Genomic DNA, 23,274 nt, shown 5'->3' with positions numbered 1-23,274 from the left:
TCTTCAGAAACATCAATTATTGTTAGTAGTACTTCATAATAGATGTCGCTTTGAGGGCTCTATAAAAACGTAAATGAAATTCACATACGGACCAAAGTCAGGTCGAGCATAGAAGGATTAAAGATAGTACATTAAATAAAACTACTCAAATTCGACTGACTTTATGTCCACGATACTCCTAGAAAGAGAACGAATGAAAAGACATGAATGATAGAATGACAAAATGCAACAGACATAAAACATACACATCAAAAACATTTGCTTTTTTGTCAGTGCGGAAAAAAACTTCGCCAGTGAGTGGCAAAAAAATGAACAGCTGCTTATCCAATGAGCGTAAAAGATATAAACGAGTTCGACAGCTTTCAAGATTAAGAATTTCGAAAAAAAATTATTATCGAAGTATTTATTCTTAACTAGCGATCTCCGGCGACATCGTCAGCGCAGAATTTAAAAAAAAAAGTAGCCTATAAACATGCTCGCGTGCATCAGTTACTTTCCTGTCCACGTACCGTCACAATCGGTACCGCCGTTCCGGAGATTACCCGGAACAAAAGCGGCCTTGCGGACAGACAAAAAGACTAAAAAATAAGATTATAGACAAAAATTTTAAGAAATGGATTTTCCTTATTAGTTACGTAAATACATCATGTGTACAAAAAATAATAAATATTTTTCGATATAGACACTACAATATTATTAATATGTATAGATCTTAATGATATTTTAAATGCTAATGTTTAGATGGATGGATGAATAATTGTTTGAATGTAACTACAGAAAGATTCCAGATGAAATTTGGCATGTATATGTTATGTTAGCAGTAATATATGAGATTATTGTAAACATGAACTGATTATGTTATTGGTTTTGAAACAATACTAAAATGTAATAATATAAAAAAAAAAAAATTACTTTATCACCCGATTTCAAGGAGTTAAGATAGTCTCTTGTTTGTATGTAATGTCAGTTTTATTTGTAACATAGATTTATTATCTTTTTTTGAAGATATCTTTCGATTCGTATTCTTCGCCGGATTGTCTTAAATAAGTAAGGGTTCTTGATTTTTTTTATTACTTTTGACAGACGAGAAGATGAACTGAAAAATGTTAGTTCCTTTTCCCATTCCTTCTCTATCCCGTCAATTCTACCTCTCCTACCCATCCTTTCCAAATAGAAAAGAAGTTTTATTAATAAACTAACTGTTCCTCGCGGGTTGGTCCGTGTGATAATAAAAAAAAAATACGAGTAAAACATTTCGTTGCTGACTTAACCTATGCCATGTTATTTCAGACTATGTGCTCTGTTTCCCTGTTACAAATTGAGTCCAGATCAGTCCAACTGTTCTACAGTTAAAAATTCTAGAGTGGTAAAAAATCTCAATACATACAACATTTCAAAATTTTATATATAAAATTCTCGTGTCACGGGGTTCGAACTCCTCCGAAACGGCTTGACCGATTCTCATGAAATTTTGTGAGCATATTCAGTAGGTCTGAGAATCGGCCAACATCTATTTTTCATACCCCTATTAAGTTTTTTTTAATTGCGCGCGGACGGAGTCGCGGGCGACAGCTAGTTACATAATAAAATACAAATATATTCAACGGGTCAATAACCGTTATTTACGACCAGATACATTACAGTAAACTGATAACATCAGCACGAGAAACGAAATGGCTAATTGCTTTTTTTTATTTTCAATCACAGTCAACTTTAAGAGCTCATTTAACGTGCAGTTAATTAATGCAAATAATCTTGCATGAACTTTCGTTTAATACATTTCGAAATTAATTTATCACAAAGTTATATATTTAACAGTTCATTAAACTACACCTGAAAGTACTACGTAAAATGGTTTTTTTTATGGATTTTTGTAAACATGTAGAACATCGGCAGAACTTCTCTGGTCTGCCTGCATTCACTAATGCAATCCCAAAGCGCGCTGTGCTGGTCGTGGCTTCTGCTTGTTACCTGCGACCTTAAATATCCTAAAGGCAGGGGGACGATGGGTTCAGGGCCGATTGCTCGGCTACCGGAACCTTTGCGGGCCAGCTCGTCCGCTGCGTCGTTGCCTCTGGAGCCGCTGTGACCTTTAATCCATCGAAGGTTGATATTGTTGACTGCTCCTAAATCATTCAGAATTAGGTGACACTCATGTATAAGGCCTGAGTTAACTGTGTAGCTGTTAAGTGCCTGGAGCACAGCCATGCTGTCGGTAAGTATGCAGATGTTTTCATCTTTTGCTTTCCTTGCAGCTATGGCGTGTGCTGCTAAGATTATACCCATGCATTCTGCTTGGAATATGGTACAGTACTGACCTAGGGGATTTGGATGAAATTAGGAACATAGATAGAATACAGTCTGAAATAGAATACTATATAGTATAGTGTAGTATAGTGTAGGCTATTTTCATATCAAATAAAACTACGGTTCCTATGATATAGATTTATTTTTCGAATAACTCAAAAACTCAACAACGAAATAAGGACTAAGTATGTTATATGCAAGGCAAAAAAGCTATAAGAAAAAACAGAGGAATAACATGTTTTAATTCAAGTGTTTCGACAATAAGACAGTAATATTGGTTTATCTTGTTTAAATTAACACGCTTTTAGATTCTGCTATAATTAATTTCGTTTATTTAAATAATTTTCAAATATAAAAACAACTTAGACTAAAACTATATTAATGCAGTCGAAATTGCATAGCTTAAGCTGTGTTTATTAATATAAATGAGATAAAAAACGTGAATTAAATGCCAAGATAAATAATACATAAGGGATCGTCCACTAATCACGTGAGACTCGAAGAGGGGAGGGGTTACGAAATAATAACGAATAATGGGTGGGGGCTAAAATAAGACATCACGTCTGATTACTGATATAGTAAATATAATACATCATCAGCTCACTATACGTTCCCACTGAGAGGCTCGGAGCCTACCCTTAGGGGTGACTAGGCCATAGTCAACCACGCTGGCCCAGTGCGGGTTGGTCGACTTCACACTTGTCATTTAACTTCTCAGATATGTTGCAACACGATGTTTTCCTTCACCGTAAAAACGTCGGATAAATGTACATAATATGTAAATCGAAAATCGAAAAAAACATTGGTATATGGCGGGATTCGAACCCAGGACCTGCAGATTGCAAGTCAAGTACTTAACTCCTGAGCCACCGACGATCTATAATATAATGAATAAATAAATTATACTATGTTGAAAATTTCCATATTAATCTGTACAAAAGAAATACACGTGATTTTAAGTATAGGGGCGTTGTAAAACTACATCAAATATCACCAGAGAGGAGGTTGGGGTCGATATGGTACTAAAAAATCACGTGATAATGGACGGCCCCCATAAGATAAATAATAAGTTATTTAAGGCTTTATAAATAACTAGCTGTTGCGGAAGTAAAACAACATTATGTGTTCTTCTAGACTATGCTCTATATATAGATTATAGATATGCCAAATTTCAGCGAGATCCATGCTGCCGTTCTGGAGATACCTTTTAACACGTTAGCTGCGAGGCCATTTTGGCGGAACTTTCAGCCAGTGCGTTTGAGGTCTGTTCGTGGCAAAGTTGAACTTTTTTCCAGTGCTATTGAGGCCTCTCCTGCCTCACAAAATTATGTTTTCGAAAAACATTTTTAAAAAGTCCAAATTAGACGATATTTGCTTGAAACTTCACTCTTATGAACTTAAATATGTGCATAATATGAATCTAGCTTCGCCTGGAGTTAGGACGTTTCGTTAATGAATAAAGTAAAATTAAAAATTTGTCATCGGTTCTGCCTCAAATCGCACTGAAAGGAAGGTCAATTAATGCCTCGACTAGTGATGGGATTAAAAGAGAGTTGTAGTTACGATAAATGTTTATTGAGTATTAATCACTGAAAATGTTTTTCATTAAAACATGGTAAACAAAAAGATTTGTCACACTGGATACAAAAAGTCACAATTTTTTTAGTTTTCTTAGCAGCTTGCGTGCCATTCAATGTCAATCTTAATTTTTCGTAGCATCCTACGCAGCGCTTTCTTTGACCACCTCTTTGGAACAAATTATCAGCACATCTGCCGATAGGAAATCTTGAAATAAAATATATATTTTAGATCTCTTGTGTGTGTGTGTGTGTGTGTGTGTGTGTGTGTGTGTGTGTGTGTGTGTGTGTGTTTGTGTGTGCGCGTGTGTCTGCGTGTGTGTTTGTGTGTGTGTGTGTGCGTGGCTTTGTCTGTGCGTGTACTTATCCGTTCATCGATTTTAGGCATATATGGTACAAATTATGCCCTAGCGCGTAGTTATTTTACTATACCTGAAAGGAAAGGAAATTTCCTTTTTTTTAATTTGAGTTTTGTTGTTTATTTTGGATTTCGTAAGTGTTTTTGCGTTTACTTCTTTTTTTTTTACTCACAAGTGTTGAAAAACATCGTATGAGGGAGCATGATGATTGTTGGTTGCTCGGTTTTCTTGTAGAGGTCGCCTTTGAACAATGCCACCTCGCACGCAATAATCAACTTTGCTACCTAGTAGCATAACATACTAATATATGTCTTGTTTCTTGGTCTCAGCGAATAATCAGCAAAAACATTCAACGTTCTCTGTACAAAAACGATGATCAGCACACAATGGTAAAAATTGCCACTATGGACTAAACTTCGAATGGAACTGTGACTTGCTTAAAATAACAGTGAAGAATAATCCACAACTGAGCACATATTTTAAGGCAACACCCCTGTGCAAAACAAAATAATGATGATAATTGAGTATTGTTAGTGGTGAATGTGCGTGCGTGCGTGCGTGCGAATATTATATTAAGTATAAGACGTATTAAGTTAGAATTAGTTAATAGTAGCTTGGCTATTAGTGTTGTGTTTCTGGCTCGTAAATACATTCTGTGTCCGATTTATGCACTTTTGGTTCCTCATAGACACAGGCCACCCCCTTAAAATTCAAAGTTGCAGTAATTTAGATTTGTATGGTATAAGTAAAATTTTTACCGAGGTCAACATAGTTTCTCATAACTCCAATAAACATTTTCAAATAAGTCAGATGAGTACTTCATCTGACTTATTTGGTATTATTGGTTTAAAACGTTAAGGATTTTAAAATAAAGTTCTACGCTCAATCTTTAATAAATCCTGCCAAAACGTCCTCGAAACTCGAAACGTTATCGAAACTTTCCACAACACTAAGCTAGGATGCGCGGCGCCCGCGCCGCCCGCGCTTCGTGCAGTGCGGCCATGAGGCCTACAAATTTTGAGATAGATTGGACCTCAATCCGCACTAGGCGTAATTAATTTCTTTTCAGTGCGTTTGGGGCCTGTAGGACCTCATTTTTATCTAATTACGCCATTGGGCTAGATATCGCAAGAGAAACATTTCTATATATTTGACTTTGTCGTACTCATAGAAATACTGATCTAGTAGCCTCCCGCACAGAGCGAAACAACCCGATTTTGACTGCCGCACCAGCGAGAAGTCACGCTTTGGGCCTGTTCTGCCTCAATCCGCAGTTAACGTGTTAATAAACGGATGGTTGGATTAACTATTAGTAAGAAATATAACTTAGTTGATACGTAACCTGAATTAGATCCAGAGTAAAAAAAATTGTACATAAAAGTGCCTTTAAACACATGAGTAACAATATGTTTGTGGCTCATACGTTCCTAAACCACTCAAAAGATTTTGATAAAGCTTTTTTTGGTTGGTAATAAATATTTTTGCTTGCAATAAGATATTATAGCATTTCGACATTAACCTTTAATTTGTTTTCAGCGTTGCAACAGCTATAGTTCTTTTCAAATATCTTGGCGGCCCAAGGTCTCCCGCGTCTCCCTTCGCCCCGCTACACTTAAAATTGTGTTCTGCGCAGCGACTCGCGGTTATTTAAGAACCGCCAGGATATCTAAGAAACATTTTTAACATATCAAAGTTATTTACCAGAAAATTAAAATTAGATAAATTAATTAGATCTAAGACATTTCAGATATATAATGTCACTGTTTTACCTCGGCCGACACCGACTGCGAAAATAACAATAATGTATAATTATTGTTATTTTATTTTATATAGATATGTTACAAGAAAGAAGAGAACTTTCTTACTTTCGAGGGTTTTCATGACATTATTTTGTTACTTTTTAATGCATTTTATTTGAGATTGTTTTTTTATGAAGTTGGCTTTCTATTTTTCTTAAAATTTTTGTTTATTTAAACACATTCTTAGGATTAATTTTGTCACAACTAAAAATTCTGCACGTCTTTATCGAAGTTATATCATTAATAGCAGCAAAAAATGATCGTATCCTGGACGTTAAATTGAAATTAATTATATCATATAAGATTACAACGAATAATGTTTACAAATACATATAAATATTTATTTCGTTGAATCGTAAATGCACCGGATTTTGTAGTCTGTGACTTAAATCCCATGTTAATTTATTATTCCTTAAATCAAGATGTGTCTATTACTAATGTTATTAATGCGAATATTTCGATGTAAGGAAATTATTAGAATTTATTTCCAGTACAGCATGGATCTCGCTGAAATTTGGCATAAATGTAGAACATAGTTCGGAAGAAAACATAGATTATTTCGTTTTTTAAAACATTCACTAAGCCCTCAATCGCACGGGCGCTTTTTATCGCGAGTTAAAAAAAGCTTTCAAATAAAACTAGAGCATCCCCATGTATCTATGCGGCACCGCTTTTATCGCGCAGTTTTGGTTTTTGAGCGCTGAGCGAACGGAACAAGTGTTATATTAAAGCGTACGTCGGTAGGAAGCCGCCAACGCTGACTTACAACGCGGCGTGATAAAAACGCCCGTAGGAATGAGTGTTTAAGGTCTTAGTGGCCACTTAAGACTTTGAGATAGACTACCACAGCATTTACTGTGTTAAGAAAATTATTATCAACACTTCGAGAGACGGGTTTTATTTTTATTACTTTCTTAATTATCTGTATATTCAAAATGAAACGTAAAAACAGGTATTCAAATTTATTAGAGGCCGAAAAAAATTGTGAAATATTTCGAAGTATTAAAAAAATACCGTAAAAAAAAGCATATCGATATCAATTTAGTTTACAAGTAAATTATAAATGAACAATTCGTTGACGACCTCTAGCCAAATTTTGGTATAAAATGAATGCGAACGTGACACATCACTCAGATACGTGGTGCCTTTGGTAGAGTTAGCTGGCAAATACTCTTTATAATTGTTTAAATAATACAATATGATAAAACTCACTTTACTCGTCATCTTCGTCGCCTCTGCTTCGGCAGTTTCCGTCATCTTTGAGGATGGACCTTGTCCACAATTCAAACCAATGTCAGACTTTGACTTCAACTCTGTAAGTATCTATAAGTTCATACATATCTTTGTGTTGGTTTACAACATGAACATACGTATTGTAACATAAATATAACACATAGAAATATGTTTCAGTACAACTATATATCATGTTATATTGAAACCTAAAACATTGAAAACAAATTCACATGTTTTTATCAGAGATACTATTTGAAATACTACAATTATTGTAGTGTACTCGTATAAAAATAGTAAATTCATTAATCATGTAATAAATATGGTAATCTTAATGCGGTTATAAATATATTTACTTTAATTCGGTTGAATTATAATCATATTAATAGTTTTGCGTGTTGTATTAACCATTTATTTTATAAACGAATGATTTTTAAAATATTTTTTTTTATTTATGTATTTTATCAATAAATTTTATGTCGTATTTAATACTATTAATGTGTGATATTTTTAACATTCTATTAGTGGTACACTAATTTTGACGACAATTATTCAAAAAATATTTTTTTTTCTTATTGGTAAATTGTACCGATCTGTTTTCTTTGTTTTATAGTATGGCGGTACCTGGTATGAAATCGCTAAATTCCCTAACCCCTCTGAGGAAGGTGACAAGGCCAAATGTACTCTGATTGAGTACTTTGTCAAAGACTTTAGGGGAAAGATGAAGTTCACACACGTGGTCGATGGAGTAAGAAAGTACATTGAAGGAGATCTTACACAGGTTTACCCTGGATATGGAAAGATTATGTACACTTACACATTCGGAGGTACGTTACCCTTTATTTTGTTATGTAGTTATATGGGTTCGAAGGTTTGTCAATTTCATTGCGGCTACGACTTAACTAATTTTTACGATTGTGACGTCATTGATTGGTATATAATGATACTTATATTTTCATCATTTGATCAGCAAGCAAATTACAACATTAATTGTATAACAATAAGGTCTATTTTCAGGAAAATCTAAAAACACCTACCTCTACGTTATGGACACAGACTACAAAAACTACGCAGTGGCCTTCAGCTGCAGATACTTCAAGGACAATGACAAACATCAATGTAATTGAATTACTTACATAATTTATATTAATACTTCCTGCTGAAAATGTAGAATGAAGTGGTTAAGAAATTTGCATAGAAATTCAAAGATATTTTTCAAGTCAACGAATCGGCACTGCACGGCCAGAGTGTTTGACTTAGGCCTACCGCTAAGTTGGGTAGCCTCCAAGCTTCTCCTTGGACACGTACATATATGAATAAATGCCTCACCCACGTCAGTGATAGTTACCCTTATTCAGGATATCTCTTAACTTTTTTCTTATTTCTCCAGTGCTCTCGTGGATCCTGTCCAGAAACAAGGTATTGGAAGGCAACGCGCTCGCCGCCGTCGACAAATTCCTTTCAGCTAACTCAAAGTTAATCAACAGATCGTACTATGTACAAAATGAGCATACAGATGAAGCCTGCAAAGCTAGGACTACTGAGGAGATAACTGAATTCTTTAAGATGTACCAGACTAACCCAAACTTAGTTGATTAGATTTAATATAATGTTTTTTAATAAATACGTTTATATTAATCAACACGTTTCATTTCTATTTAACAGTTTTAATTGTACAATTTCAATTTCAAAATCAAGTTTATTTGTTCTTCCTTGAGCATTAATTTAAGTAGGGTAATACGACCATCAGTAAAGCCTGCTACACACCTTCAGATTTACTTGTCACAAATAGAACTGAAGGTATGTAGCTGGCTTTTTAAATTGTTTATAAAAAGTATTACGTAATGTATACATATTTTAAGCAAATTGCAACTTTGATATGTTGAAATAAATCTGTGAAATAAATTTATAATTATAAAATGTTTTATTTTTAACTATTAGCAAATAACTTGGAAAATAAATAACTTATGTATTTTCACTACCGAAATATAAACAAAAAATACGTCGTCACTAATGTACTTTTTGAAAATAAAAGATAATAAAAAATAAAAAAGCATTTAAATAAGGAATTCAATTATCAACTTGAGAGCTTTCAATATTCTATTGAGTAATAATTACGGATAGAAACGCTTTGCTACTTTTGTGACGGAGTGACAATGAAAAAAGAAATCCCAATATTGTAGACCGCAGATAGACCCTTAAAAGAATACTAAATGTAAAATTTAAAATTAATTTTGTTCTCTTCCCCGTCCCATCCTTTTCTTATAAATGAAAGGATGGGAATGGGATGGGGATTTCTCGGACGAGGCATGGTCAGGGGAAATATTCTTTCTATGCGTCCCCTTCTCCGTTGATTATAGGTAGGCAACGCATCGGTAATTGCGGATGTCTATGGGCAGCGGTCGCTTCGCTATTTTAGCGAATCAGGTGGTCGCTTGCTCGTTTGAAAAGTATGCGCAACATATCAAACCTGTTAGACCCACTCTTCGAGTTGTTCTTTGATAGGCAATAAGTTATATCTTATTTTTGGTTATATAAATTGGTAGATTATTGATATGTATAGTGATGGGGTCGCAAAAGAAAACATGGTATGTTTTTGGTTCCAGCCTTGTCGTTGTTGTAATTTCGAGCACACACGCTACAACAGATGGCCGCTAAACTCAAGGAGCTGTTATTGGAATGTCTGCACTATTCCAATTACTTCCCGGAACTACTAACAGATTGCCATTTTTTCTAGAATTTTGATATCCTCTTACAAGAAAGAAAAACGATCTCTGATGTAGCAGTTCAAACCGCTTTCAGATGTTCAGTTGAAAGTATAAAAAAAAAGTTGGTTAAGTATAAGAGTATTGGTTAAGTAATGAGTGTCTGTCGCCATCAAACTGCTGTGCAGTTTGATGACTTTTTATAAATCTTGTATAGTGTAAATTTTTTGTGAACAAATAAATAAAAAAAAAGATAGTTTTGAATTTTTGCCTGTAAATGTCTATAAAGTGGCTAAAGTGCATATATAATATTTTCTTTGATTAATAAATTATATTATCTAAAAAAGGACAACTTTATTTAACTCTCTTCATATCTAATATTTGCAAATTTAATCATAAATAGAGAAAGCGTATGAACTTATGCTAGAATTTGAATTTATAAAAAAAACCCGACTGTAGTCCGGTCACACTTTGTCAAGAATTCGAATCGAATGACGTCACCATACATACAAACCCCATGCATAAAATAAACTTACATACGCGTGAAAATACCCTCTTATCAGTCGCGTAATAAAAAGATAAATGTAATAATATTTATCTCACATTAAAAATAATATCTACTCCATAAAAGTGAATTAATAAAGTTCTATTTTGACATAATAAAATTAAATGTATACATCTTTTATCTAAATCTGAAAATAGAATATTTTATTAATATTAATAGATATTCAATCTGTTTAGATTTCTGATAGCTATGCTAATGAAAATAAATTTAGATTTAATTGGTCGTTATCCATTGGTTTCAATGCACGTTAAAAATTTTAACAGAGGTAGACGCCAGTAACAACATCTGTTGCACGAATAGGTCAACTCGCCCTGTGCAATATCACGACCACACAGAAGACAGGCGTCAAGTGAAAGCAATTACGATTTATATCCTTATAGTCCAGTCATTTAAGCTTAAATTAGGTAAGAATCTCGGAATTCGAGATACCCAGCTGTAAGTCTGTAAATACTTGTATATTGACACCCTAAAAGTTGTCTCAAAACCTACATATGGTAGGGTGTTAGCAACTATTAAATTTCAAGGTCAAAGTTCACAAAAATCGGTTTTTCGCGCTTTTTTTGGAAATATCTCATTTCCTATGGGTTTTTTGCTATTTGTATTTCTTTTCAATATTGTAGAATACAAAATTCTCTACAAATTTTGTTTAAAAATTTTTTTTATACGGTGAACCGTTTTCGAGATAGAGGGCGGAGAGCGCGCGGTCACAGCATCACTTCAGCCTCCGGTCGAAAACGCGCCATATAGTTGATGAACTATCAATAAATCAATTATTATAAATATTTGTCAAATTAATTAATTACTGACAAATTTGGATGAACTAGCTGCAGCATTTGAGGAAGAAAATTGTTCGGCCCAGAAATTATTAGAGAGTAGAACTCAAACCTTATTGGCAGTCTATAATGCTCCGAAATCTGTGAAAAGTCTCGATCATCTTCGTTACATGCATTACGTCAAGTCTACAAAACTTAATAAACCTGTGCAGCTTTCAAATATTCCACCAACAAGTGCAGCTGCTCATCAACATTTCAACCGTGTATATTATCAAGTTCAAACTTGGTTAGGACATGATTTCGAACCCCAGGTATGGGGTTGGGCAATGCGAAACGATTTTCTGGAGCCTATCATGACAATTTTATCACCTGCTCCAGAAGATTTGCTCAATACAATTTTCTGCAACTGCAAGAGTGGCTGTGGTTCGCGATGCGGATGCGGGAAAGCGGGCTTGCAATGCTCTTTAACTTGTGGCCAATGTAATGGGCAAGCTTGTCTCAATGCTCTACTATATCAGAGCGACATATAATTCCTATATTTTCATTAACAATTCTGCAATTACATGGGCAGGTAAGTGTTGTTAAATAAATTAATACTGAATAAAAAGTGGATAAGAAAAAATGATAAAGTAGAATATAATAGTTAATAAAGATTTGACAAATATTTATAATAATTGATTTATTGATAGTTCATCAACTATATGGCGCGTTTTCGACCAGAGGCTGAAGTGATGCTGTGACCGCGCGCTCTCCGCCCTCTATCTCGAAAACGGTTCACCGTATAAAAAAAATTTTTAAACAAAATTTGTAGAGAATTTTGTATTCTACAATATTGATAAGAAATACGAATAGCAAAAAACTCATAGGAAATGAGATATTTCCAAAAAAAGCGCAAAAAGCCGATTTTTGTGAACTTTGACCTTGAAATTTAATAGTTGCTAACACCCTACCATATGTAGGTTTTGAGACAACTTTTAGGGTGTCAATATACAAGTATTTACAAACTTACAGCTGGGTATCTCGAATTCCGAGGTGAACTTACTAAAATGACTGGACTATTACTGATATTACAAATTCGAAATTATCTCTTCTATCTGTCGCGATTTCATGCCAAAACTACTGAACCGATTTAAATGAAATTTGGTATACAGATAGTCTAGAAAGAACATAGTAGTCTATGCGTTTTAATGCAAAAAATGTGGTTGAAAGTGGGGATGAAAAGTTGTATGGAAGTGTTTTTGCAGGAAGTAAATTAAAATTTATTTTTAGACTGTTAATTTGATATAAATAAATATGACATTCAAAGTTTGTAAAAGTTTTACCATTGAGAGTGTAAAATATTTTTGGAGAATAGTGGATGAAAGTTTGTATGTGAATATGTAAGGTTTATGTGGATGTTTTGTAAGTTTAATATTTGTTGTATTGTTTTTATAAGTTTAAGGTTAATATTAAGTTTAATTAAACAAGTATATTCTGATTTATAAAAGATCAAGATAATTCATATGTGGATTAATAATACGTTTGTCAAAGTTTTAAATTAGCTAATGTTTTGACGATACGATTTCTTGGCTATTTACTACTAAAATCACTTTTTATAATAGTGTTTGTTGTGACTTAATCTATAAAACTGATAATAACTTTTTTTTTTTTCATTAAACTTATTTCAAAAAAAAAGATAAATTTTTCTTAGTATTATTTATGCTAATACATTTGGATTTTGGCAAAATCTATTTGAATGTCAGAAAAATTAAAAGCTTTTTGCAGTTTTACCACTTTGAGATATTTAATGTAATTTGCATTTATGTAAATAATTGACAGACACACGTTTTATGTAATTATGTTAAGTGAATGTTATTTTTTTATTAAATATCTTAATAGTAGATACATATTAAATAATAAACAAATCTATTTAACAATATTGTTATTCTGATAAAAGCTGGTAAGATGTTAAAATGGTGATATTCGATTCAAGAAGCGAGCGCATCAACATTTCTGCGGTTCCTCCGGTATTGCAGATGTTCATGGTCGTCGATAAAAAAAATACGAACATTGATATAAGAATTACGTGAATTCAAAGAGGCATTTACAATTTCACCGAGCTTGAGATGGTCGGGCATAGATGGCGCTTAGCCTAAACCTCGTTTAAGAGTAACTGCTAGACATGTATGGAAGAGTATTACGTACTGCGCCGACCCTTCTTAAGGACAAAGGTAGATCAGTAATGATGACTAAATGATAAACAAACTTATTTATAGCCAAAAATGATCAATGTATCTTTGACAGAATTGTATACACATTAGCTGTCGCCCGCGACTCTGTCCGCGCGGAATTAAAATGAGAGAGAGAATTAGATAATTGCCTATGTGTTCCTCCAGACTATGTTCTACATGTATGCCAAATTTCATCGTGATCCGTTGAGCCGTTCTGGAGATACCTTCAAACAAACATCCATCCATCCATTCAGATTGATAATATTAGTATGATAAGTATTCATATAAAGGGATAAGAGTAACAACTACATCAGTTTCCGAAGGCCTAATTTTAGGTTCTATTCCTTCTCACCCTTTTCTAATAAGGAAAGGGTTGGTAGTGGATTTGACAGAGGAGGGGATGCATAGGACTCCTTCCTATGCGTCTCCTGCTCAATCGATTTAAGTTAGACAACGCATCTCTAATTGCAGATGTCAATGGGCGGTCGCATCGCTCTTTCGGCGGTCAAAATTCGTCCGTAAGTATGTATCAGCTGTAGCCTTTTAGACTGATTCGATTTTGAAAACCGGTTTGATATTCTAAAAGTTTAAATTTTATGATTCAATTAACAATTTTTTTTTACTTGGTACTGCGTTAAATTTAATTGAGCAATCTTATCGGTGTTTTAATCTGCAATATTTTTTGGAAATTTTAAAAACTGTTAAAATTTGTAATGTGATCTAAATACGTCAATTAAATTAAATTAAATTTAAAAGTTGCTTATCAGTTTAAGGCCCTTCGTACACAAGGTTTACTTTTATTTTCGAATATTAAAAACCTGCGTAGCGATTATTGCTAAGCGCGTTCCATACAGACGACGTTTAAGCCAGTACAGGCTTAGCGCCTACACGACTAACACTATTTTAAAAAATATTAAAAGAAAGGTTTGGTTTGCCAACTTGAATAACGCACCAACTTTTCTCCCGACAATAAGTGACGATACGAAATCGCTTGTCTAAAATATTTGTGCTAGGCTTACTGGTAGCGCGCTGGCTTTAGGACCAAAAAATTAAATTTTGATCGAACTGATGTGTGTATGATATCGAATTGAGTAAGTCGCTTAGCGACAAAAATCGTATGGTTTTAGATTTAGGTCTTTCGTACACAATCTTCGAAATCGCTCGCAAACTTTTTGTTAAGATCGTCGAGAGAAAAGTGGCCTGTACTGACCGATAGACGACTCGCGTTCACGATTCAGCGTTGCGATTCTCGCGACGCAAACGTACAATATTATTTTCATCGATTTGCGTTGCCTTGTGTACGAAGGTCTTTACGTTGTCCTTGTGCACAATGGGCCTAAAATCTTATTCCGGAACTCCACAGAAGTGATTTCTGTAATGAGTATTGTCATGCCTTACATTCACTTTGACATAACAGAGACAACAATATTTTTTAATTCAAGAGTCATTGACGTCGAAACGCGGTCAAAAACCACTTTTGCTGTAAATGCAAGCTAACTACAATAATTAATATTTTCAATCGATAAATACGGTTATTACTACAGTTTATTATTTACCATTTTAAAATGCCATGAAATATCTCGTTACTATCGCCATCTATGTTGAATTAAAAGACAAAAAAAAATTTGGGAGGTGTCAAGGGACACCCGGATGGAACGAAGTTCCTTTCGATTAATTAGTGAAGGAACCAATGTTTATTCTATGAATAAAAAACTTAAGTCTTCACAAGAAGTACATTTTATTTCTATGAATTTTCGTTATATATTGTCACGTCGTTGCCATAGTGAAGTAGCGCTCATTCGTCTATAGCAAAAAGTGTCGTGACAACTTTTCGTAAGAATTTTTTCCGTCTAGCCCCCTTTCACAACGCGCGATAAGGAACTTCGTTCCAAAAGGTGTAACAAAATACTTGTTGTACTGTACCTGTGTTGTCATTTTTTGTATGTCATTTTTTATATGTATAGTTCGACAAAAAAATTAACTACTATAGGTTTTCTGCTGACATAGATGTTATTATCGGCATACAGCTTTTTTATTTTAGGGAAATACCACAAATGTTTTTTACTAAACAAAAGTAAATATTAATAAAGAGTCAAAAATATAATCTTTATTTATAAATATACTGTTAATACTTTCTTATTTTCATCGATAAAAATATACAAATAAGAATGATGAAAGTGTACAGAATAAGAAAATGTCAACATAATCACATAATCTACCAAAAGTTGCTTGTAAAATAATCTGTTTCAAATTTGTTAGTATACGCGCAGTTTTGTTCAGAGAATTCTTTGAGAACAAAAGACTGTCTGTGTTCAGCTAGCTCTGAATATTTTGAAAGTGAATCCTCGACCTTCTTCAGAACGTCGCCTTGTAATTTGTCCTTGCTCCGAGCTAAGACCCATGTAAATACTGAAAATAAAAATCAATTATTAGACATGAACGACTACAGGGTTCAGTATTTCAGTTCGCCGAGATCGCTAACGGAGGTTTCCAGTGGCTTAATACTGTGGTTCTTCGGCGAGTTGGTTTGGCTGGAGTACTTCATGTCCTACCCTCACAAAAACTACGCGCCGTGGAATTGCAGTAATACTAACAAAATATTAAAGATCCCAAATATAGCTGGAAGAATCAGCTGGAGAGGGATCTGCAGGAGATACTAGTCTTGGACTAGGCCAAGGTGACGACGAACCGCGAAATGTAGACACTCTGATTGTTGGCGTTTAAGGTCCAATTTGACTCGTCACTCCTGTTAGTTTAAGGCTGGTTAAAATTTCTAAATCAGTGGTAGTACACGTAGTAATTGACATTGTTTTCACTACTACACGTCTATATTGATTTTTTCTTGAAGACATTCCATCCATGAATTCTTCAGAATTTGTCAATTTATTACTTGACGGAGGAAATGGTTTCAAAGTACGAGTATATTTATATTTTACTACTTAAATATTTTAACAAATCTATGATCATAATACGCTTCTTAATTACCATAATGTGTGCGTTGCTTCTTTTTCAAAGTCTTGCAAGTGTAGGCAATAGCGTATCCCTCGTAATCAGTAGATAGAATGAAGAATGGAAACTGTAGAACTTTATCTGAAATCAGGTTTTGTAATTAGTAATATTATTTTGCTCACATATTTATATTAGAAATGTCATAAAGTTAAAAAGACCAAGTCTCAAATTCCAAGATAGTTCTTTATTTATTTCGAATTCGATGTCTCATACCTCCGTCTTCATGACTAACGATAAATTGCGCTTTATTTCCAGCGTCAAATGTTGGATCAACTCGAGCGAAATATGACTTCTGAGTGCGATTGCCTTGGTCCATATCAATGTATTTCTCTCTAAGCGTATATCCTAGGTTGTCCTCTTGGAAATCTAGAGTAGCGCAGTCATAGATTGGTCGACCATCGCTTGCATAACTAGCTACGTTGTACCATAGACCTGAAAACTATAGAAAAACTAAAACTAGGAAGGTCTATAGATAGCTGGGATATGATAATATGAATTAGTTTTATATGAATGGGGATAACACCCACGATTGTTAACGTTTAGAAACAAAATACGTTTTGTATTTAACGATGGAACAGAAGACGTTAATCCAAATCCTAGTAAGGTGATACAAGAAAATGATCGAAGACAATTGTTTACGCAATCGTATATTCTGACAGCTGAATTAATCACGATAGCAATTATTAGCGATAGAAAAAAATTGTACTTTTCTTAGCAAGAAGGATAAGTATTTATAAAAAGTGAACGATATGAGAAATTTTACCTTTGTATAGTCCAAATTCTCTTGTATCTTGACAACTGGACATTCTCCTGGCAACGTAAATTCAGCGGTCAACACAGAGCTTATCAAATAAAGACAAGACAATATTAATAGCATTGTTATTGTTATAAAAAAGCAAGCGCCCAGTACGAGATTGTCGTATGGAATGATGATCGGGTCGCATCCCACGCGATAATTATCCAATGATATGACCCCAGTCTGCTCTTAAAGACGATTTACGTTGAAATTGGTCTTTGAATTGAAGTATGTAGGGTGACGTTTAAAAACATCCTTTAAAATGTGCGCAGGTTTGTAAACTTCATTTGTATTCTATTTATAGTAAAATCTTCCCATCCTTGTTAAGTTAAGAGATCTGGGTAGTGACGTAAATAATTTCGTGACATAGGTCGAAATGTTACTAAAGTTATTACTGACTGCAGTTGGAAATGACTTTATTATTCGTAGCAGCTACAGGAACACAACTTCCAAAAGCAATTACCATATCAACCTCATCTTCCATTCAGTTTACAAATGAAAGACCAATGAAGAAGCTTCCTTTCTTTTTGTAGCATAATGTAGTTCAGCGGTTCTCAAACTTTTTTGAGTACGGAACGCTTTTGGAAAGCGAAGTATTTGATGCATCCCTAGATTCTAGAGTCGATTATTCTAAGCCCCAGACTTTGTGATTATTTTCTCGAGTCCCTCGTTCAGTTCGCCTTACTTTTGTAGTTAAGTAATATTAATCGATCGCCGTCTATTAGGTATACAAAATATAACTTGCTTATACATGCAGCGCCAGCGATGGAGAAATTAAGAAGCAAAAGATTAACATTGTATGGTCATATTATGCGAAGAGATAATGATTATGTAAATAACAAAGTCACGAGATTGAAAATGGATGGCTACAAAGTTAGAGGATACAGAAAGAAGTAAGGATGGATTGTATGATAGAGATGTATCGAAAAAAGTACACCCTGTACTGATTCTCTGTTTAAACAAATACAGATTGATAATGGAACAGCTCGTAAGATGTTGACAAAAACATTTCAGAAAAATATTTTTTTATTAGGCTTAGTAGCTTAATTCGTCCTAAACAGTTAAAACTTGTTTATTAATATAAATAAATAAATTTTCCTGTCTAAAATTATATTTAACTTGGATATCTTAATTAGTTATTCACTGGAATTAATATATTATTTTACATCAAGCAAACAATAAGATAACCTTTAACTTTTATTTTAATAACATATCAAGTATTCTGTTTGATTTTGCGAGGAATGTCGATGAGAAGAAGACATTTATCAAAATGAAATCAGTTATTTGTAATTTAATTGTATTTTTAATTTACATTGAGTGCGCGTGCAGTTATTTTACTTTACCAGGAAAATGTCCTGAGAATGTGAAATTACAGGACAATTTTAGTTTGGAAGAGGTTTGTAGAAAAAGTTTTTCTATTTCAATTTCTTTTACAAAACTTTGGAGTTAATCAAGAAATTTGAGATAAATACTAAATGTGGATTTTTAAATTACTGTTGTTCCTTTAGGCAGAAGTTTGCAACCTTTTTAAAGCTATTTTCTTAACATATCAGTTTCAATCATGATGGTTATTTCGAAATATATTATATTAGGATTCGTCCGAAGAAAAAAGTTACATGTGTTAAAAGATCTCATAAGAAATGTAACTCTTTTCCTCTCTAAATATGTGTTGTGTATATTGCAAGCTATTTTCAGCGAAAGAATAATCTTCTAATATTTTAAATCCATCATCAATCTATGTTCTTTGTTTGATATATTTTTTTATTTCAGTTTGATAAAACCTGGTACCAGGCCTATCATTATTCTAGCGATGGTCAACTTTTGAGCAATTGTTCTACAGTTGAATTATTATACAAACCAAGTGGGATTTACGTCAATATCTCGAGAGTAGATCGTGGTCTTTTCCATAGACAAAGTATCGGTCAACTGAAGCTTGTTACGCCAAAAAATGGAGCTTCATCTGATTTCGAAATAACTTATACGTTTGAAAATGCACCTAGAAGATGTAAGTAGATATCCTGGATTTTCGTCTTCTGCGTAGTGTCCTAGGGTATCGACAATATTGTTAGCGTATGTGCAACATAAGTAGTTCTAAAATTAGTAAGAAAAACTAGTTTAAATCATTCGTTAGCTTTTAAATTTTTTTTTTTTTCGAGTATATTTTAAAATAAGAAAAAAAAAAATGTAAATATCAGTACAGTTTATTTAGTTTAAAATAAAAAAAAGTTAGTCAAAACGCAGCCTAGATAACGCTTTTTCATCTGTTAGCTCCTCAATCAGTCGGCTTTTTTGGTTTTTTAATATTATGTTTGTTTTAATAAGTTATTGCAAATGAGATGGGAAAAGAACATATCATCTTATTTTCTTGGAAAAAATTGACACAACGATATGTGTTTTGTACTGCTGTTTCTTCAGTGGAAATGATTAAGGTTTCTACTTGTCTGGGCTTCTCTGGAATTTTATTATTTCTACAAAAATGATAGGAGTTAATTATTTTGCTCCGAAAAGTGCCTTGATCAATCATTGATAACAATTTACAACAATTTCAGTGAAAGTAAGAAGATATCCATTCCAAGTTTTGGCAACCAATTACAAATATTACGCGACTTTATACACGTGTCAATACAGTCCATTGATAAACAAACACTTCAGTAAGTAGCGGATTTTAATTTAAAACAAGTTAATAATGAAAGGGTAGCATCTATTTTTTAATATTTACAATTAAGAAAATGCTTTAAGAACATTCTAACTTAACATTTTAAAGCTAATAGCAAGCTTGAGTAGACTACAGTTCATAAGGTAGATTATCCAAGCTATGCTGAGTGAGACTACTTAAACAATCTTTGCGTGACAATTACAATATGAAAATTTTCTTTCAGTTTATGTATGGATCCTGTCTCGTAATCCAACTTTAAATGAAGTATCTAAAGAGTTGGCCCAAAAACCTCTGACACAAATTGGTGTCAACCCGAATTTATTGGTCAAGGAAAGTTGGTCAAAATGTTCGCCCAAATATTACGAAACTCAGGCCACGGAACCTAGGACTTTCAGATTTTCCGTTCCAATATAAACGAACAATAAAGAATTTGATGAAAAATTTTGGTTTTATTTTTTAAACCATAATAAGATCAACTAATTGCATATTGTAGATGCACATAAATAGCTCGTCATCGTATACAAATAACACATCTCTTCAGTTTATGCTTAATATTTTAAATAAATTCCAATTATGTGTTCACTCAGAGGTGTGCCAGAACCTCTTTTTATTTTTTTAATAACAGTAGGAGGCAAACGAATAGCGGGAACGCACGAGAGATGCTTGTTAAATTGAGATACATTTAGGAGTTATTTATTACTATTATTTACAATTCATCGTCTTCTTCATCAATAACATCTTCCGCGTGTACGTGAGCTGTCCAATGGTGTACACATTTTTCTTCATTTTGAAGCACCTGTTCTAAATAAACTGTACTAGCGTACGGTATTGAATTTATCTCTCGATACGCTGTCTCCAGAATTTCAGGGGATAATTTTTTTTCTCTTGATAATATCCAAGCTGAAACTGATATGTTTCATTAATTAAATGATGAAAATACAGAAAAAAATGCAAATAAAAAAAACTATGCATAGTCGGTAATGCGAGCTTATAGGCTGGACAAAATGCATGACAAACAGCATCATATTTAAAGATAAATTATAGAGTTATTTTAAATTGGTAAATAAAGAAAATAAAAAGGACGAAGACACTGAGTGTTACTACGTATATAAGGTTACTTGCAGAAGCGGTCTAAATATTACTAAGACCGCTACATTTCCAAATTTTGCCTATAATAGGTGAAGAGGAAACAGTTCAATTATATTCTGAAATAACAGTTGTAGAACATGATGGAACTACTTTACAGTTATTTGCAGATCTTACTAATATTATAAATTTGAATGTCAAGATGGCTGGAAGGATGGATGGATGTTTGTTTGAAGGTATCTCCGAAACGGCTCAAAGGTTCTTGATGAAAATTGGCATAGATGTAGAACATAATTTGGAAGAACACATAGGCTAGGGCGACAGCTAGTGATTAATATTATTTTTTCGAAATGTAAAAGAAATAAAACGTACTAACTGTATTTTATATCTAACGTCTCATTATTCTTGCATCCGTATACCACTGCGTAGTTTGTGTAGTCCGTTGCAAGTATTGATAATGGTATACTCAGAGGATCTGTAAGTATTACACACCAATTTTATGGAGATCTGTGAAGCCGTTCTGGAGATACCTTCAAACATTCATCCATCCATCTAAACATTCACATTTATAATATTAGTAATGCGAATTTTTTGATAGATGGATGAATATTAGTTTGAAGGTATCTCCAGAACGGCTTAACGGATTCTGCAATTTGGCATAAACATAAAACATAGTCTGGAAGAACACATAGGCTTAAGCTTTTTGTGTTAAATTCGGAGTCACGGGCGACAGCTAGTTTTAAAAATTACTTTCTTAAGACATCAAGTTTCTTATAATTTAAAGAAAAATACTTTACTAAAGTCTGATGATTCAGAAAATAACAAAAAAGAATAGAGCACTGATGATGGTATATTTTTTGGCGGTTTTGTTTTCGAAGCAGTTTCAATTTATATTGGGATTGTTGTGACAGAACCAAATAAATAAAGATGATAAATTCAAGCAGAAACAAGGAATCCTTACCTATATTATTCTTTTTAAATTTAAATATAGCATCATTTCCTGGTGCATATGTGCTGTTAACATGTAGTATATAATGTATGTCATTTCTGACGAAGCTATGTTCTATTTCAATTCTTCTACCACATGCTTGAAATCGTTTGTATGCACAATGTCCGAAACCTTCGTACCACGCTGGAAATCTTTCTATTTCGTACCACAATCCTAAAAACTGCAACATAAAAATAAATTATGGCAAAACATTGCTCATTTAAATCTGATTTTTTTTAAGTTAAAAAAATTAATTAGATTTATTGTTAGTAACAGTGAAATACTGAAAAGATTAAATTTTGAATTTTTTGCATTTAAAAAAAGTATTCGTTCTTATTTATAGAGTAAAGTTTGCAGAAAGAAAATCGATTTTTGACCAATGATTTTATAAAAGAAAAAAATTGTGGAACGTTAAATTTTATAAAGCACATTTTGCTTTAAAAAATAACAAATGAAACACAGTCTAAAGAATCTTTAGCATTATGAGACATTCATCTTACCCTTTCTATATCAAAAAATTTAACAGTTTCCACTTTAGCACAAGTTCCAAATAATAATACTTGATTTTTACTTAATTTAACATGAACAAATACAAATACTAATAAGGTAAAACATTTTCTAGCGTTCATTTTGTCAAACTGTTTTATATCTGATATTTGACTCAGATCAGATTATTCTTATCTATTGATAGTAATATCTGAACTCATTGAGATGCTCCGTATTTCGTTTGAAATCGATAAAAAAAAAATAATTCACACTTTCTCTAGATGCAGTTTTGCAGTATCTTTTGATGTCCAAGGAATGGAGGCGATTTTAACTTAATATATGCCCGCGAAACCCCGAAATAATGAACAGTCTCAAGACAGTGAATTTTTAAGTAATTCTGCTGAAGTAAAAAAGTTTCGTCACACAAACTTTTATCCTCTGTGACTAAAATTCCAAGTAAAAGAAAAGGTCTAGCTGAGTATTGATATATCAACCAGTTTCTTATTTTATTCAATCTGTCACAATGGGTGATTTGTGTTTATATTTATGCAGAAGCCCTTGTTATTCTTTAGTATGGTATGCATGTGTTAAAATATATTACTACTAAATAGTTTTTAAAATTATAACTTATTATTGTACTTAACAACAATATAATTCACTCTAACTCAGAGGTGTAGGCAGAGACAACGGTCCTCGATTTGGCGCGGTACTGATGCTTCTCTCGCTTC

General features: G+C 33.2%; 5 protein-coding genes across 5 annotated transcripts; 2 read left to right on the top strand and 3 right to left on the bottom strand.

Moving 5' to 3' along the window:
• Positions 1 to 1,842: 1,842 nt before the first annotated feature.
• On the bottom strand, positions 1,843 to 2,286 carry LOC123721899 (ribonuclease H-like). Its single transcript, XM_045681989.1, has one exon. It carries the CDS (start codon positions 2,284 to 2,286, stop codon positions 1,843 to 1,845), a length of 444 nt encoding a protein of 147 aa, XP_045537945.1.
• A 4,903-nt stretch (positions 2,287 to 7,189) lies between these two features.
• Positions 7,190 to 8,933, top strand: LOC106708800 (insecticyanin-A). Its single transcript, XM_014500353.2, has 4 exons — positions 7,190 to 7,357; positions 7,886 to 8,099; positions 8,290 to 8,391; positions 8,663 to 8,933. The coding sequence occupies exons 1-4, from the start codon at positions 7,241 to 7,243 to the stop codon at positions 8,869 to 8,871; spliced, it is 642 nt and encodes a 213-aa protein (XP_014355839.2). The 5' UTR covers positions 7,190 to 7,240; the 3' UTR covers positions 8,872 to 8,933.
• A 6,775-nt stretch (positions 8,934 to 15,708) lies between these two features.
• On the bottom strand, positions 15,709 to 17,479 carry LOC106708774 (insecticyanin-A). Its single transcript, XM_045681926.1, has 4 exons — positions 17,298 to 17,479; positions 16,748 to 16,973; positions 16,511 to 16,615; positions 15,709 to 15,934 (listed from the first exon to the last, which is right to left on the bottom strand). The coding sequence occupies exons 1-4, from the start codon at positions 17,409 to 17,411 to the stop codon at positions 15,741 to 15,743; spliced, it is 639 nt and encodes a 212-aa protein (XP_045537882.1). The 5' UTR covers positions 17,412 to 17,479; the 3' UTR covers positions 15,709 to 15,740.
• Positions 17,480 to 18,538: 1,059 nt separating this feature from the next.
• LOC106708789 (lopap) lies at positions 18,539 to 20,415 on the top strand. The gene is made up of 4 exons (XM_014500344.2): positions 18,539 to 18,726; positions 19,101 to 19,335; positions 19,880 to 19,981; positions 20,210 to 20,415. Exons 1-4 carry the CDS (start codon positions 18,601 to 18,603, stop codon positions 20,398 to 20,400), a joined length of 654 nt encoding a protein of 217 aa, XP_014355830.2. The 5' UTR covers positions 18,539 to 18,600; the 3' UTR covers positions 20,401 to 20,415.
• Positions 20,416 to 20,442: 27 nt separating this feature from the next.
• On the bottom strand, positions 20,443 to 23,130 carry LOC106708812 (lopap). Its single transcript, XM_014500366.2, has 5 exons — positions 23,069 to 23,130; positions 22,561 to 22,630; positions 22,034 to 22,241; positions 21,449 to 21,547; positions 20,443 to 20,892 (listed from the first exon to the last, which is right to left on the bottom strand). The coding sequence occupies exons 1-5, from the start codon at positions 23,128 to 23,130 to the stop codon at positions 20,693 to 20,695; spliced, it is 639 nt and encodes a 212-aa protein (XP_014355852.2). The 3' UTR covers positions 20,443 to 20,692.
• Between the last annotated feature and the right edge of the window lie 144 nt (positions 23,131 to 23,274).

This window comes from Papilio machaon, chromosome 17 (assembly GCF_912999745.1).
Source record: "Papilio machaon chromosome 17, ilPapMach1.1, whole genome shotgun sequence".
NCBI classification, from domain to species: Eukaryota; Metazoa; Arthropoda; class Insecta; order Lepidoptera; family Papilionidae; genus Papilio; species Papilio machaon.
Note: the sequence above shows the minus strand (reverse complement) of the source record. Positions and strands in the feature narration are given on the sequence as shown.